General features: G+C 41.1%; 2 protein-coding genes across 3 annotated transcripts in view; both read right to left on the bottom strand.

Annotated features, from left to right (window-relative positions):
• Nucleotides 1-1,446: 1,446 nt before the first annotated feature.
• Nucleotides 1,447-6,892, bottom strand: LOC129699766 (probable G-protein coupled receptor 75). The gene is made up of 2 exons (XM_055639831.1): nt 4,345-6,892; nt 1,447-3,027 (listed from the first exon to the last, which is right to left on the bottom strand). Exon 2 carries the CDS (start codon nt 2,994-2,996, stop codon nt 1,554-1,556), a length of 1,443 nt encoding a protein of 480 aa, XP_055495806.1. The 5' UTR covers nt 2,997-3,027; nt 4,345-6,892; the 3' UTR covers nt 1,447-1,553.
• Nucleotides 6,893-9,091: 2,199 nt separating this feature from the next.
• The window catches only part of psme4b (proteasome activator subunit 4b), a 102,795-nt gene continuing 93,386 nt past the window's right edge, over nt 9,092-18,500 (bottom strand). For both annotated transcript variants that reach the window (XM_055639833.1, XM_055639832.1), the window contains 6 exons: nt 17,937-18,065; nt 14,810-14,965; nt 13,711-13,873; nt 13,377-13,519; nt 11,938-12,076; nt 9,092-10,061 (listed from right to left, as the gene is read on the bottom strand). In XM_055639833.1, the coding sequence (XP_055495808.1) occupies nt 11,942-12,076; nt 13,377-13,519; nt 13,711-13,873; nt 14,810-14,965; nt 17,937-18,065 (726 nt within the window). In that variant the 3' untranslated portion in view covers nt 9,092-10,061; nt 11,938-11,941. The remainder of the gene's footprint in view (nt 10,062-11,937; nt 12,077-13,376; nt 13,520-13,710; nt 13,874-14,809; nt 14,966-17,936; nt 18,066-18,500) is intronic.

The following is an 18,500-nucleotide window of genomic DNA, read 5'->3' on the forward strand; positions in this document are numbered from 1 at the left end:
GTAAACTGTTGAAACTGTTGGATAGTGGAAGAGTTCAGAAAAAGTTATCAGTCTGGTTTCAGCTGTATACTGCCAGACCTCTTTGGGCAGCACACGAGTGCAGCAGTAGAGTTGCTGCCTTACAGTGCACGATCCTGACTAAAGGTGCTGTCTCTACGGAGTTTGCACGTTCTCCCTGTGAACCACGTGGATTTTCTCCGCGTGCTCTGGTTTCCTCCCACATTCCAAAGACTTGTAGGTTAATTGACTAAAATATCCCTGGTGTGTAGAATAGAACTAGCGTACAGATGATCACTGGTCGGTGTGGGTTCGGTGGGCTGAAAGGCCCATTTCCACTCTGTGTCCCTCAGCTAAACCTGAGGAGGTCTGTAACAGTCGACATACTTGGTTTAAGTTATACTGTACAGTTACAGGTACAACACGCAACGTAACAGAAGTATTTTGATTAGGACTGGTATTTTAAGGACAGTGATGCACTATTTGCCAGTGTTTTATTTACCTTTGCTTCATTTTGTTGGTTTTTATGCCTTACAAATAATGTGTATTTAAACATTCATTGAACTTACCTGCATGAGCATTCACTAAAAACAAGCCTGTACATGTGTTCAAAAATATTTGTGAAAGTAAGTTTGGAGCGTAATTGCAACGGTCATACTTTTCTGATGTTCCTCCAGTGCACTTTGATAAATTGACAAAAACAGAACTGTTGACATGCAATTGGGTGCAGGCACTGTGGGTCTCTTTCAACCTGTTGGAATAGGTATTTCTTTGGCAGAGGTATTTCCACGCTCCAGAACAAAATCAGGTATTTTTGCAGTATGGTAATGCATGGCATCAAGTGATTTGGCAAATCCACAAACAGCATTCATTGGTGGCCAGCTATTTGGACTGCTTGAAGGAATGACATTTGAAATGCTACAGTAAGACTCAACACCAGCTTTGGCTGCCTCGCCAACAGTCTGTGTGTCCTTTCTTCTTTTTTGTTATTTTTAGGATTTAGGCAGTATGTTTTAGTGTTCCTTGGACTGTTTTATGTGGAGGTGTGGGTTGGGGAGAACTTTTTTTCCATTTCTAACCTCGACGGAGATGCGATTTATTTCCGTATCATATCTCCGTCCCCTTTGCGGCCTAACATTGTGGAGTAGGCGGCCTTTCCTGGAGACCGATGGGCGTTCCAAGCCGCAGGAGTCTGTGGGACTTTAACATCGCAGAGCTTGCGATCCCTTTGCCGGGGACCGAAGCTCCAACCGCGGGGCCTGTGGACTTTAACATCTTGAAGCCTGCGGTCTCTGGTAACAAGAGGCCGACTCGGGAGCTCCATGCCGCGGAGAGAGTTTCAACTGCCCTGATGCAGGAGTTTTGATTGCCCGATGGGGGCTTCGATCACCCCGACTGTGGGAGAACAAAGAGGGAGAAGATAGAATATTGCCTTCCATCACAGTGAGGAATGTGGAATCCACTGTGGTGGATGTTTATGTTAACTTTTATGTGGTTGTGTGTCTTGTTGCTTTTCACTTAGTATGGCTGTATAGTAACTCCAATTTCGCTGTACCTTAATTGGTGCATGTGACAATAAACTGACCTTGAGCTTGAATACTTGTGTTGATTGGGATCGAGATATTTTGTGGACAATTATGGCCAACGGGCATTTGGGGGGTAAATATACTACCAATTGAGTGACTGGGTCCATAAGTCTGATCTGCCAACGTCCCCTGTGGTCTAGAAGACAGTTTATAAGCTGAACTTTTTTCATGATGAGACGATTTGTGTCTATTCGCATGCAGACCACCTTTACCCACTGCCCAGAACCAATATCTACAACACCAGCAAGCAAGACCCACGCTCTGTGTGTCCCAGGCAATTCTCCTACGAAGCCCAGCACTGCTGCGTGAATATATAAATGGATTTAGACCCGATTTGAAGAATATCAATGTGAATCCAAAAAGCTTAAACTGATTTAAAATATAACTACTCTGCGGTGTTGACACGTCTTGCAAGAAGGAGATTCCCAATGGCAGGCAGCAAACTATTACCGTCAGCACAATGACAACACATGTCACGACAGCCTTCGAATCTTTTGTGCCTGGTAATTTCACCGAGGACGATCGACTCAACCTATTTTCAGAAGCCTTGACTCGAGAACGTCCTTGGGAGTGTGTGTGCATGAGCTGGAGCTTATTTGGGCGAAGAAGTTGTACTGCAGTCTGTGCGTTGACGTTGTCTGTTCTCCTGAGGGACTTGGTCCTTAATGTATCAACAGTGACGAATGCACACTTCCTTACATGTGCATTTCTCTTCAGGGCAAGAGCTATCAGCACATAGGAAACCGATACGGCTCCCACGCAAAATGCAAAATCTGTAACATATAGATAGAGAATGACTCTACCATCCCTATTCGAGCAACCAAAAAGGGGAACGCATACTCTGGAACTGTCAGGATATGTCCGGAAGGTAGTCAGAATAGCAAGGGTGAAACTTAAGGTCCACAGACTGGTGGTTAGGATAAATAAAGAGCGAGAAGAAGCTGTTGTATTGTGCTGCTGACCAAGCACCATGCGCAAACGATAGAGAGCTATCGATGTCACTGATTTAAGGGACATTATTATCAATCCAGCACTGGTGAGGTGAAAGGTGAAGCAGAAAACCTCGGAGACGTTGCTATCGGAATCAAAAAATAAAATGAAAGCGAACATGGGTGTTGTCACACAGCAAATGAATAGGTCACAAAAGGATAGGTTCAGGATCAGAAAGTCAAAGTTAGTCCGAAACTTTCTAAACACTGGATCAAAGAAGGATAAGAAGACGACCAGGTTGCCGTAGGTCCCCACACAGAATGTCAGTAGCAGCAGGAGGGTACAGGTGGCGAGAGTGGTCGTGCGGATCAGCTCCTGGAGATCGCCTGTGGGTTCACTCGCATTGCCCCAGGCAGTCGAGTTGTTACTGCCATGTGGCAAGCCCAAGTCCACTGCTGGCCGCCCTCTGTGTGTTATGTTCATCGTTCCCCTCGGATGTCCCGAGAACCCGGTTCTGAAACACAAACTGGTGCGTTACCGAATTGAAGCAAAAAAACCCCGCAGGCTCTGGAGATTTGAAACAAAAACTGATCAGATGAATGCACGAGGAACTGCAGGTGCTCGTAACATCAGAATTAAATGACGTTCCTTTAAGAAGGAGATGTGGATGAATGTCTTTGGTCACATGGTGGCCAAGAGGAGTTGAGTATAGGAGCAAAGAGGTCCTTCTGCAGTTGTACAGGGCCCTAGTGAAACCACACCTGGAGTATTGTGTACTGTTTTGGTCTCCAAATTTGAGGAAGGACATTCTTGCTATTGAGGGAGTGCAGCGTAGGTTCACAAGGGATGGCGGGACTGTCATATGTTGACAGAATGAACCGGCTGGACTTGTATACACTGGAATTTAGAAGGATGAGAGGTAATCTTATTGAAACATATAAGATTATTAATGGTTTGGACACGCTAGAGGCAGGAAACATGTTCCCGATGTTGGGGGAGTCCAGAACCTGGGGCCACAGTTTAAGAATAAGGGGTAAGCATTTAGAGCGGAGATGAGGAAATACTTTTTCACACACAGAGTTGTGAGTGTTGAATTCTCTGCCACAGAAGGCAGTGGAGGCCAATTCGCTGGATGTTTTCAAGAGGGAGTTAGATGGAGTTCTTAAAGATAGCGGAGTCAAGGGATATGGGGAGAAGGCAGGAATGGGGTACTGATTGTGGATGATCAGCCATGATCACATTGAATGGCGGTGCTGGCTCGAGGGACCGAATAGCCTACTCCTGCACCTATTGTCTATTGTGAATCTGTGGAATTCTTTGCCACAGAAGGATGTGGAGGCCAAGTCAATTAATATTTTAAAAGCAGTGATAGATTTTTGATTAGTACGGATGTCAGGGGTTATGGGGAGAAGGCAGGAGAATGGGGGTAGGAGGGAGAGATCAGCCATGAATTCCCTCCTGGGATAAATACAGTTCTATCGTATGATTGAATGGCGGAGTAGACGTGATGGGCCGAATGGCCATATTCAGCTTCTACCACTTATGACCTATGCTGCTGGTACCTTGCGCAAAACACCAGGTGCTGGAGGAACTCAGCACATCTGTGTAGGAAATGGACAGACGGGAGTTTCATGTGGGGACCATTCTTCACACTCACTCTTCCCAGACAGCAAAAACAAACACCCAAGCCTCAGCAAACATTGTCCTCTGAGACTCGGTCGCTGGTATTGGAAAGGATCGAACTGGAATGTAGACTTTGAATCCGGAATAAAGCCCCGGGACCCTCCCCGACCCAGCCCGGCCCAGCTCACCCCAGCTCACCCCGGCTCACCTGCAGGAGCGGTCCCGGGAAGGGCGATGGAGGCATCAGCACCGGGGCAGAGTTTTAGTTTTCTCCGGCCCCCAGGCGCCACCTTGACTCCGATATCTCCTCCAGGCAGCAACACTGTGACGGGGACTTAACGAGAGCGACTGGACCCCGGCCGGTCCCCGGGAGACCGTCAGACGGCGCATTGCACCAAGCGGCTGCGCTCAACCCATGTCGCCGCTGCAGAGCTGCTGGGAGAGAGGCAGAGTGCGGGGCTGGCCGGTGTAAGGGGACGGGACTGGCCGGTGTGAGACTGTCTATGATGAACCGGAGTCATTGACAAGACTGACCAGTGTCAGAGTGCGCAGCCTCCAGCGGGCCAGTGACTATGAAACTAGTACATTAGCAGGAGGCCATTCGGTTCTACTGCGCCATCCAATGAAAAGCATTGTGAAGGATCTCCCTCAATATCCCTTGGTGTGAGTTTGTACAGTGTGCAGCCCTAAGGCGGCCAGAGGCGGGGAGTGCTGTCCTGAATGTGTCCAGGCGCACAATGTACAGTCCTTAGCGGGGAGTTGGCCACTTCCAGCGGGTGCAGTGCAGGGCTGGTGCCAACTAGAGTCAGGGAGCTGCATGTTGATCAGTTGGTATTCTGCATTTGGCCCACGTCCCTCTAAACCTTTCCTATCCAAATGTCTTTTGAAAGTTATAATTGCATCCTCTTCCATAGTTCCTCTGGCAGCTCATTCCAGATATAGACAACCATCTGAATGAAAAGGATGCCGCTGAGGTCCCCCTGAAACCTCTCTCCTCTCACCTTAAGTTATGTCCACTTGTTTTAGAACTCTCAACTCTGGGACGATAGTATGCTTTCACTTTATCCATGTCCCTCTTCCTGGTGATCTTGAACAGATCAACGAGACCGCCCTTCAGCCTTCCATGGTCCAAAGAAAAAAGTCCCTGCCTATCCAGCCACTCCCTGGTACTCAGCTCCGGCAATATTCTAGTGAATCTCTTCGGCATCTTTTCCACCTTAATGACATCTGTCCTAAAGCCAGGTGACCAGAACTGCACATAGTTCTCCAGGTGTGGTCTCATCAAATACTTCAACAGAAAGTATTTTGCAGAGGAATCAAAGAATCGTCAAATAAAATTATAAACAAATAAATTAAAACAAACAACAGAAAATGGGGCTAATGCTCAACAGGTCAGGCAGCATCAGTGCAAAGGAAAACAATATTAAGGTTCCAGGTTAAGTGCCCTTCATTGGATATGTGAAGGAGAGAAAAAAAGTTAGTTTTAAGTTGTAGGGAGAGAGTGGGTGCTACATGAATAGTGCGAAGATAATATTTCTGGGGGCGTGGCCTAGCTTGCAACAGGGATAAATTACAGATGAAATCACTTGGTTGATTTTAAAGGGAGAGCATAATGTAAATATAAATGACAGAAATGACCCTAGTGTGCCCACAGTTTGAGCGCTATGTACAAACGTAAGGGGCTGTCCCATTGCGGCAACCTGATTGGTGAGTTTAGGAGAGTTTGAAAAAATTTCATGTTGAAGACCTCCTTCGACTATGTTGAAGACCAGCTTCGACTAGCTTCAGGAAAATTGGACACCGAACAGTGGGGAGTGAAGACGACCTCCTTCGATCTCCCTTCGACTATGTTGAAGACTATCTTCGACTACCTTCGATTACCTTCGACTACCCTCGATTACCTACGAATAACATGCCGACCTACTACGAGTAAAAAAAGGATCGATTTTTCCCATGGCGACCTTTTTTACTCAGGGGCATTTTTCAACATGTTGAAAAATACGCCGCAAATAGCTGAGACCTCGAGTACACGGGAACTACTCTCGAGCATGAAGGAGTTACAAAGACCTCCTAGGACCTCGGGTCGACCATGCTGCGAGTATGAGTTGAGGGCAAACTCGCCAGACCTCGTGGATTAGGCCGCCCCTTTGGGATAGATGGCCCCTTTACTCTCTCCCATTTTATAAAATACATTCATTTTTTGGGGGAGTAGCTGGCTGATTTAAGATCTTCGTACAACTAATCCCTAAACACATTTTTTGCCTGTATTGTTTTTTCCTCTAAAGGGAGAAAGGACAAAAAATTCCCAACATTTCTATCAATTAGATCCAAGTAGATTTTACAGAATTCAATCATTGGGAACATTCGTGACAAATTGACAGAGAACAAAATGAAGAGAAATATTGGAAATATAATCCCATTAGACCAGCAGCCAGAATTCTCGAACCCCTGCTCCACAGACGCCAGTTTGCATCTGACCATGGCAACTGGGGAATTTACACTAAAGTAATTACAAAATAAAAGAAAACTTTAAAAAATAATTGCATTACTGCCAGTAATCGCAAGAATATCAGAAAGTGTTTTAAAGATATTTGTCTGACAAACATCCTTGTTGGGTCAGCACAATACATGACTATCAGTCCCTGATTAAATCTTATCTCTGTAAGCTTCTCCAAGCTAACAATGATCTATTCAACATTTTCTTGATCTGCATCTCCTTTGATGTCGTTTTCATACACTTCTTATCTCCGTGTTCCCTCTCCCTTTCAGTCTGAAGGTCTCGACCTGAAATGTCACCCATTTCCTTCTATCCAGAGATGCTGCCTGTCCCACTGAGTTACTCCAGTATTTTGTGTCTATCTTCAGTGTAATCCAGCATCTGCAGTTCCTTCCAACACATATCCACTAATCTTGTTGGCTCTTAAGTTTCTCAGTTCATGAACAAAAATGATCAGCCTGCCCAATGATGTCCATGCCCTGGGAACGAATAATGAAACCAGAATGTTCAAAGTTCAAATGGCAACACAGTTCATGGAGTGAGAAACAATGATGGATGCCAGGAAGGAACTAGACAGGTTCTTGGCAGTGGATTTAGGGTGGGAACACAAGGTCACTCTGGGCAAGTTAAACCAGGGATTTTCAATTGCCTTAATCGTTGAGAAAAAAATGTTTTATTTATATGTTCAAATAAAAGGAATTTTTTGCTTCTGCTCAGTGCAAGACATTTTAAAATTAATGTTGATCATTGTATGTGCACACAAATCTTTTAAAGGGAATTAAAGATGATAAACTTGCCAAGTTTTCTCTGTGATTCAGTATTTCTGCATTGGAAGCAATTCAGGTTTACTACACTGTTGTTTGGAATGGGCACAATTGTCTTGAAGTTGGACATACTTGACTTTTATCCATTGGAGTTTGGAGTAAGATTTAAATTTAATTGAACCTGCAAGATCCTGAAGGGTCTTACAAGATTAAAGTGTAGAGGATATTTACTTGTGCAGAAAAATCTAGAACAAGGAGTCCCTGTTTAACAATACAGACCATCCCCAGGTTATGAATGACCTCCCATATATTCATTGGTCAGATGTATATGTAAATAATGTTCCCATGAATGGCATAACAAGTTTCCTTCCTCTCTCCACTTTAAAGATAAATAAAGAGTAATGTTCTTCCACTGCCTATCACCCACATGCCAGTCCCTTAACTACAGCCCTACCCCTCTGCCACCTTGCTCAATCTAACCATAATTTCCCTCATCACCCAATCTCTCCCCACACCCCCACACATCACCTGCAAGCTCCTGCCTCACCCCTCCCTCTTTATACTGGCTATCTTGCCTCTCAACCCGCAATCCTGCTGCAGGGTCTTGACCCTAAACATCAACAATCGTTTTCCCTTCACAAATGCTGCTTATCCCGCACCAGGTTGCTCCAGCAGCTTGTTTTTTTGTTCCAGATTCCAGCAACCGCAGTGTCTTGCGTCAACATTTCTGCATTAGTATTTTGAATTACACAATATTATTTCTGGTCGAGTCTGGAATATAATATTGAGCGTGAAGAATCCTAACTACTTTTGGCATAAAAAGGTAGGTTTCATGCAGCATTCTGAATGAATTGGCATTAGGTTCACTGTAGCTCAGTACATGTGCCAATAATAACCCAATACAAAACCAACTATTTCAACAGAGTAAATCATTGCCATTTAAAATGAAAAGAATTTCCAGCAATGGCGTTACTGCATTGATGTTGTCCCGAATAATTAAATAAAATGTATTTTCCCCCCATTACGAGTCACAATTTGTCCAATATATTTTCTAGTTATTCGTTATATCAGAGAGAAGCCCACTTATTGTAAATTATTGATTTAGAGTAGCTCTAGATGAACTCTCCAGCTTTAACTGCCATCCAGTGAGCCGCACCTGGAAATGATTTGTTTAGGCATTGGATGAATAGATGAAGACATTTAAATCCAATGGTGCTATTTGCTGACATCCAGCATAATACTAGCATTCTCTTCCATGAACCAAATGATCTTCAAAAGCACAGCACAGATGGCATCCCCCCCCCCAGTTTTTCTGCCCAAGGAATACTTGTGAAATTATTGTCAACAGCATGCAAAACACAAATGCAATATTGTTGAAAAGTCAATGTTGGCATACAGTGGAACTTCCTCTTGGTCAATATCACCTCATAAAATAATATCATGCTGTTTAACAAATGAATGTATGCTTATATTAATAGGGAAACCAATGCAATGACCCAGAAAAAAAAGGTTATATTTGCATAAAAGTAGGAATCAGCGGGATTGGGGATAAGTGAGTAACTCAGCAAAATACATCACTCGAGTGAAAAGTCATCTGGAGTTATTTTGCTTATTCTGTGAATAATGAAGAAACAAAGATTTCAGTTTTTCTAAAAGTTTTACACCATCATATACATTCTCACAAGCAATGCAGATGTGTTACAAACAATCCATTTATTGGCTTTAAAATATGCGGTAGTACATCTAAAACCACTGCTTTTGGCAATACCCTATATAGTGGTTAAGTCTTGCACGTCGTACAATCGTATGATTTGACTTTTTACCCATGGTTTATCATCAGATTAATTGCACAATAAAAGATAGTACTTTTGATGCTGGCATTTCATACATTGTAACAAATATCAAGTAATTGGGGAAAAGCAAATAAAGTTAACGGAATTTAATAAAAAGTTTCAATACAATAAGACATTAAAATTATATTAAATACAGCAAAACCAGCAGCGTGATAAACCTGAAGCAGTCTAGGCAAACTGATGACAAAATGTATTTTCTTGAAAGCATTAACAACAAAACCATTGAAAAGCACGTGATCTGAAGACAGAACCACTATAAATTCACACCATTACAAATGAAACTCAACATATATAACGCCACATCTTTAAAGATTACATTCTGTACAAATGTGTTGCTTCATCTCCTGTTTGTACAGTTTTTACATTTCCTTTACAGCCCCAACAGCAGTTATGCAAGTGCCCATTCAATAGCCAGAGCTGTTTTAAGAGCAGTCAAGAAATGAGGATGTTTTGAGCAAAAACTGTACAAGAATTTTACAAATTCAGCAGAGTGATTTGTGTTTAATTACAATTTCTGTAAATTAGCAAAGAAAAAAAAAACTATTGTCTATATATTATAAACTTAAAATTAAAATTCTACTAAACACACTTATATACATACACAATTTCTGCTGTTTGTGAATTATTTACTTGGATTTAAAAAGATCTCATCATCTTGAATGACACAAAATATTAGAATTTGCAGCTTCTTGGGCCTTCAGAGATTTATATGGTTAATCAGATTCTCAGGCATATGTACATAACAAATGTTTTTTGTTGTTCAATAGTGGTAGCACCAAAACCATTTTCCATTAGTCAATTGAACCACAGTCTAGGAGAAAAAGGAAAATTATGGTGAGATCAAAATTGGTTTGGTTCTACATATCAAAGATACCATCCAAATTAGATTGAAAAGTTGGAACAGAAATACAATGTTTATTTTTCCCTTGATTCCCTTTGCATATCCTCGACATATCCCTTGATTCCTTTAGCCCTAAGAACTAGATCTAATTCTCTCTTGAAAACAGCCAGCAAATTGGCCTCCACTGCCTTCAGTGGCAGATAATTCCACAGATTCAGAACTCTGGGTGAATAAGTTTTTCCTCATCTCAGTCCTAACTAAATGGCCTACCCCTTATTCTTAAACTGTGACCACTGGTTCTGGACCCCCCCCCAACATCGGGAACATTTTTCCTGCATCTAGCCTGTCCAATCCCTTAAGAATTTTATATATTTCTATAACATACCCAGCATCCTTCTAAATTCCAGTGAATACAAGCCCAGTCGACCCATTCTTTCATCATGTCAGTCATCCATCCCGGGAATTAACCTGGTGAACCTAAGCTGCACTCACGCAATATCAAGAATGTCCTTCCTCAAATGAGGAGACCAAAACTACACACAATACTCCAGGTGTGGTCTCACCAGGGCCCTGCACAACTGCAGTAGTACTTCCTTGCTCCTATACTCAAATCATCTCGCTATGAAGGTCAACATGCCATTTGCTTTCTTCACTGCATGCTGTACCTGCATGCTTACTTTTGGTATAACTAAAATAGATAATCATTGTACAGGTTTGAAGTAAAAAATCCGCCACCCTCAGTATCCTGGCCACGCACTCATTTCACCATTGCCATCTGGAAGAATGTACAGGAGCCTGAAAACAGTAATGTCCAGGTAATAGCCATCAGGCTATTAAACACGACAACAAATAAGCTCTGAACTGCAACAGGCTATCATTATTATTGCAGGTAGACAAAAATGCTGGAGAAACTCAGCGGGTGAGGCAGCATCTATGGAGCGAAGGAATAGGTAACGTTTCGGGTCGAGACCCTTCTTTAGACTGATGTGTGGGAGGACAGGAAGAGAAAAGGAAGATGCGGAAACAGTGGGCTAGTGGGCAGAAGGGTCTCGACCCGAAACGTCACCTATTCCTTCGCTCCATAAATGCTACCTCACCTGCTGAGTTTCCCCAGCATTTTTGCCCACTTTCGATTTTTCCAGCATCTGCAGATCCTTCTTAATCATTATTATTACATTATATTTTATTTATTGAGTATGTGTGCATGTGTCCAATGAACTTTTTTTTCTTCTCCCGTTTTGTACTATGTTTACATGTTCTGTTGTGCTGCAGCAAGCAAGAATTTCATTGTCCTATCTGGGACACATGACAATAAAACACTCTTGACTTCTCTCTCTCTCTCTATCAAGATCATACTGGATTATAAATTCTTCTAGCTTTTGGATAATGCAGAAATAAAAGTTTGGGGAAAAATCTATTATTTAGCTATATATTGTTTTGATTATTAGTTTCCAAAGTAATACTGGGTGCTTCCGGCTATGATAGGTCAGCAAACAGGAACTAGACTAGCCCATCACCATCAATAAAACAGTGACACCAGAGAACTAGCACCTCGCTGACAATACACAAGTAAAAGCTTTGGTTTTCACATAGCCAACGGTATTTGGACACTGTACCTGGAATAATGCATTTCAGAACAATTGTTGTTCCAAACTCATTTTAGTACCTCAGCCCTCCAAAAATTGGTAAAAACAGAGAAGTATGATTCTTGAAAAACAACACTCAATGCCTTTGCAGAAAACATTCATTTATAGAAAATAATGTGCATCAGCAGGAAACATAAAGATATGGGCTGGGGGTGATAAATACTTTGTATTCTAAGTATTTGGTTTCAACTGTTGTTTACCTCCTCAGGCATAGTAACATGGTGACACAAGGAGGTCTGCAAGAATCACTAACTGGTCATCTGTGAACTGCTGCTTATGTTCTTGCCAGTTATCGTGGTGAGTTCTTCGAAAATTAGATAACGTTTTTTTCACAGTCAACTGTGAAAACAAAAGGGAATTTTAGTGGAATACAGGCAAAACAAAAGAAAGACTTTGCTGTAATTGAGAATAAGCCAGAACCCAACAAAACAATCCCTTCTGTGCTGCTTCATTAACTTCTTCCCCAAAATAGAAATGAATCCTTAACCACTGTGTATTTATTTCACTTGCGCATTCATTTCCCACGCAACGCTTATAAATAATAATGTACATCCTGTCGTGAAAAGGTAGTAATTACTAATGGATGACAATTATTTCCCCTCACTTTGAATATGGACATTTAAAATTGAACAATTACGTGTTAACTTTCATTCTAGGCATTTGCTCTGCTATTCGCAAAAGTTGTAGATACCTTTGATCCTGTGCACTTATTAATTTGTAAATAGAACAATTTATCGGGCATTTTTTAATGAGCTAATTGAGTACACAGAAACATCAAGCACAGATGATTTGGCCTTGCCACCACATTCTGCCCCTGTAGCTTTCTATGCATTTATTTTTACATTGTGCCAGTTTATATTTTTAATCAGTATGTGTATAGTTCCTGAGTTCCTGATCCACGCACACCCTAATCGAGTCATCTCAATTTAACCAGCACATGGATTTCCAACCAGGAATTCCGTCAAATGACATGGATGGTTGAACAGGTCTGTACGAAATACAATTAGCCCTAAACTTGACAAAAACTCTTTTATTTACAATTTTTGTTTACCTTCAGTCTCAGGACTACATTTTGGATTTTCTTTTCATGCATTATTTTTACTTAAACCTCAGTTTAATTTTTTTAACCGTAGGAAAAAAATGTCAAGATTTGAAATTCCTAATGTCCCGAACTCAAACGTAAAAAGATTGCATACTAATTTGAAAATATTTCCTTCAATACCGACCGGGTTCTTCTAAGTTTTGCACAATACACCACTCGATGAATTTGTGCACAAAGTTAAATCTGCACTTAACCATAATTTCAGTGAAGTAACACACTCCCATTCAGTCTAATGTAACTTAACTACAAATTACTCTGCTGTAAAATTAATCTAAATCTACCATGTATATCAGTTCCTTCACAACTCCGTTATTTAGAAACATAACGCTGACTCGTTAGCATGCAACAAAAGCTTTTCACCGTACCGCAGTATTTGTGACAATAAACTAAACTAATTGAATATGTGCACTTCATGATTGAAGATTAAATGAAGAACATTTTTTTGTTTTAATTGGTTCCGTTTTCTGAGTAAATACTGTAAATTTCCAAATAATTCACCAGAAAATGTAGTTTCTCTGAGCAGCAGGTTCTATTTACCTCTATAGGTTGTGGATCATTCAGGTGTCCACTGAGGTTCATCAGAAGCTGTGGCATCCAAGTGGGCACTTCATATGGACTCGATAAGATGCAGGCACTTAATCCCAATACTCCGGCATGCCGTCGAACCAAATCTATGGAGGCTGGTGAAAAGTGGTACATCTATTGCATATATCATTCATATTTAAAAATAATCCAATTACAGCTTTTAATGTTTGTACACTTATTACAGATTGCCCTTCGAGATCGCCCAGTAAAAAAAGGCTTAGAAGCAAAAAATGAATTCCAGTCCTGGCTGCAAGTCAGGCTATTTTATAATCATACTCATTTTTACCTGCTGGAGGAATAGTATCTATTACTGTGCCTGGGTCTCGCTTCCTCTTCTTTGGAAGTTGGGTCTTGCAGAGCTGTTCAAAGTGCAGCTGCATGGTGGGATCCATAGTCAAGAAATTGCACTGCAAAAGACCACTCAGGGTGATAGCAGCCATTTCTCGTGTCTGTAGGCAGTTAAAGGATATTCATCATTTCACACCCAAGGTTCACACAGCATATTTAACACCCAATTCTGCCTCATTCGTGTATTTTCCTGTAGTACTACAACAAAGCCCACAATGACTATTTTATCAGTTCATTCGGACATGCACAGCAGTTCTATGTGATTCACCTGTCGCAAGGCTCGGCTCATGTTGCTGTCTCTCTCCACCTGCTTCTCAAGGCTGTAAAAATCCCCCAGGAACTTCCTCAGCATCAGCAATAAAAACATTTACATTTGAGGTCTGGGGGTATATGGAATGAGCTGCCAAAGGAATTAGTTGAAGCACGTGCAATAACAACATTTAAAAGACATTTGGACAGGTACATGGAGAGGAAAGGTTCAGAGGAATAAGAGTCAAACGTGGATAAATGGGACGAGCTTTGATGGGGCATTTTGGTTGACATAAAATTGGCCCAAAGGGCCTGTTTCTGTGCTGTCTGACTGTGAATCTAAGACTCTGAGTCAGGTTCAGAAACTTAAAGTATGCTGATACAAGAAAGTTGTTACCTCTTTCAGGCAGGAACATTTAACATTACATTTATAACCAACTAGGAAAATTGTAAAACACATTTGTGAGGGTGACATTTACTAAATAAAAGGTTGGAATTTGATCAAGGATAAAAAATGTTTCATCAGTCATTTATTTAACATTGCACTTCAAAGGACTATATCTTAATATTTCTTCGCCTCTATAAATGAGAGCAAATTTAAATGTAAAGTGTCATTTAAATGTGAAGCTCGAGTAGTTCCAATTAATCTAAGCAGAGCAAATTATTTCTGCATATAAAAATATTGGCAATGTACACTTTACAACTATTGTGAATTTAAGAACAAAACTGTATGACATGGCTTGGGCTGAGACCTTCCAGTATTTTCCTCTGTCATCTGATTATCTTACCTCTAACTGTTCATCTTCCAAGAGTTTTATGACGAGCCATCTTACATCTTGGACAGCCTGTTCATTGTCCAAAAAAATAAATAGATTGTAGAACACCATGGTCTGGAGATAAGTTAAAACAGTGTATTTCGCATGCCAAGAACTGCTCTCTGATGTCTGTGTAAATAAGAAAAAAAACAAAATTATTATCCGCAGCATAACAAGCAGGAGCCTTTGTTGATATTTTATTTACACTGCACTGGTTACTATCATCCAGTTTGATTTTTTACAGTAAATATAAAGGTGCTGAATGAATCTCTGACACAACATTTATGTCCTATTTGCCCATGAGTGAGTTGTATTGGGCACTTGCACAATTTACAGGATTCAATGGCTGTCCCTAACTTCCATTCCCCAAAGCTCCTCCAGTGCTTTTTTTCCATCAAAACTCCAGCATTTGCAGTCTGGTGTCTTCTATTCATTAAGATCACTTCTGATAAGATAACAGACCCAGTCCAGGTATCCAGGGTCTCCAACATAGAACAGTAGATCACAGGTACAGGCCTTTCCACCCACGATAACCATGCAGAACATGATGCAAAATTCCACCAATGCTTTTTTTTTGCTGCAAATGACCCCTATTCCCTCCAATTCCTACATATTCATATGACGATCTAAATGTGACTATTACAGCTGCTTCCACCACTAACCTTGGCAGCACAGTCCAGGCACCCACCACCCCCTGTAAAAAAAAAACATGCTCCATACATCTCCTTTAAACTTTTCCCCTCTAGCCTTAAAACTATGCCATCTAGTATTTGACATTTCCCCTTGGGAAAATGTTTCCGACTGTGTACCTCATCTACACCACTCGTAATTTTGCTGTAATATGACTTCTACCTCATCTACACCACTCGTAATTTTATATAAACTTTTATCAGGTCTCCCCTCAGTCTCTGATTCTCCAGGGGAAACAATCCAAGTCTGCCCAACCTCTCTCCCTGCAGCTAATACCCTCCATTCCAGACAGCATCCTGGAAATCATTTTCTGCACCCTCTCCATAGCCACCACATCCCTCCTGTAATGAGGTGACCATAACTGAACACAATACACCAAGTGTGATCTAACCAAAGTTTTAAAAAGCTGTAATATGACTTCTTAACTCTCGTACTCACTGCCCCATCCGACAGTGAAGTATACCATTCACCTCCTTTACTACTCCATCTACCTATGTGGCAAGTTTTAAGGAGTTATGGGCTTGGAATCCAAGATCCCTCTATACATCAATGCAGGAAGGATCCTGTCATTAACTATACTTTTCCCTTACAAATGACTGCCAAGGTGCAACACCCCACAATTGACCGGATTAAACTTTGTCTGCCATTTCTCCACCCATATCTGCAACAGATATATATTCTGTTATGTACTTTGTCATCCTTCTTCACTGTCCACAATTCTTCCAATTTAGATGACATTTCAAATTTACAAACTAACCCATCTACATATTCATCCAAGTCATATATATATATATATATATATATATATCACAAACAGCAGAGGTCCCAGCATTGATCCCTGTGGAGCCACTGGTCATCGACCTCCAGCCAGGATGGCATTTTTCCATCACTATTCTATCCAGCAAGTCACCGCAGATCCCATGCATCTTAATCTTCTGGATCAGTCAACAATGAGGAACCTTGTCAGATGCATTAGGAAAATCCATGTAGAATATCTTCACTGCCTTACACTTTTTAATCACCTTCTTCACCTCTGCACATAACCGTTCCTACACAATGTCATGCCGACTGTCCCCAAATTAGCCCATTCTCTTCCAAATGTCAATAAATCCTATTCCCGGGAGTCCTCTCCAATACCACCATCTTTACCCAATCCTCTTCACTTTCTATCCTTTCCAATAGTTCACTGGCCTGTAATTTTCTGGACTATCCCTATATTCCTTCTTAAACAAAGGAACACCATTGAATAATCTCCAGGGCCCCACTTGGGGTTTGAGAGGATACCAAGTTATTCATCAAGGCACCAGCACTCTTCTCTCTTGCCTCACTCAATAAGGTCCTCTCCTAACAGGTCCAATCAGGCCCTGGCTATTTATGCACCATAATGCTCTTCAAAACCTACACAAACTCCTTCTTGATCCCAAAATGCCCCCACACTGATCACACTATCCTCTATGAGCTTCTCCTTGGTGAATACCGTTGCAAAGTACATGTTTAGTACCCACCTACATCCTCTATACCCAGCATGTTGTTGAACTAAGCTTGTCCTAGTTATCCTCTTGCTTTGAACATATGTATAAAATGCCTTGGGATTCCTTTAATCCTACTTGCCAAGGATATTTCCTGGCCCATATTTGCTCTCCTAATTCACTGCTTGAGTTCTTTCCTGCTTACTTTATATTTCTTTAAAGACTCTAGCTGATTTAATCTTTCTAAACCTCACAAATTTCCTTTTTGACCAAATTTATAGCCATTCTCATTATGCCAAGTTCCCTTACCTTGGCTATTGGGAGGCTGATAGTGCAATCACATAAAAGTGATTGCACCCATTCTTATTTTTGAGCTCTACCAACAATTTTGCAGTGGATGAACCCTCTAATGAAGGTAGACGCAAAATGTAGGAGTAAATCAGCGGGCCAGGCAGCATCTCTGGAGAGAAGGAATGGGTGACGTTTCCAGTCCAGGCCCTTCTACAGACTCGGAAAGAGGCGGAGAACTTCTTCAAAGTAGACATACCTTGAGGATATTTCGCAGTGGAGTGGACAAAATGTGTAGGAAAGAACTGCAGATGCTGGTTTAAAACCATAGTCTCACATTATAGGTAGAGGATGAGCAGGCTGGGACTCTATGCCGTGGAGCACAGGAGGATGAGGGGTGATCTTATAGAGGTGTATAGGATCATGAGTTTGTGTCTCATTGTCAATCATAATCGAAGCAGAAACTCAGTTCCCACATTTCCAACAAATGTAGTATTTTAAATCTTAGTTTTCTAAACGTGATCCTTTGAAATCTTGTAAGTAGCCATCTTCACGTGTGCACATTATCATTTAGAACAGTACAAGGGAAGAGGTTTATTCTTAAATTAGTCTACTAAATTAAAAAAGACAGCATATCAAAATGCACCACTTACCTGTTTCATAACATCTAATACCATAACCACTTGATGGGGATAAAGCAATCCCTGAGACATGAGTGCTAAACACATCTTTGCATCTCTTTTAAGTTCATCGTAACTCTCATCATTTTCAACAGGAGCGATCTAAATTTTTTTTAAAGACAAAAGTTATTTATAGTGACATTGCTTACTCAATTTGCAAAGTATAAAATACTCGATGTGTCAATGGGGGAAATTAATTTGGCAAGAAGAATACTGTCAAATTAACTTACAATCTAATTCAATCAGGTATAAACTTTCTTTTAAATGAATAGGAAGAAAATTCCCATCTTTTTAAAAAAATTACAAAATGTAATCTAATTTTATAACTCGAGAGGAAAACTAACCATGGATCTTTAACATAATTTTAACCGTTTAACAAAATCAGAGTAACAACTATATCAAAATAAGAGACTAGAAATAAAGAGATGAGAGGACATTAATGGCAAGTGGCTATGCCAAGATTTGGTCCACTACCGTGCATGTTCTTGCACCTAATTTCATTCCGTTCTAAATTTAAACAATGTGCAATGCCAATGC

Source organism: Leucoraja erinacea, chromosome 8 (assembly GCF_028641065.1).
Source record: "Leucoraja erinacea ecotype New England chromosome 8, Leri_hhj_1, whole genome shotgun sequence".
Taxonomy (NCBI): Eukaryota; Metazoa; Chordata; class Chondrichthyes; order Rajiformes; family Rajidae; genus Leucoraja; species Leucoraja erinaceus.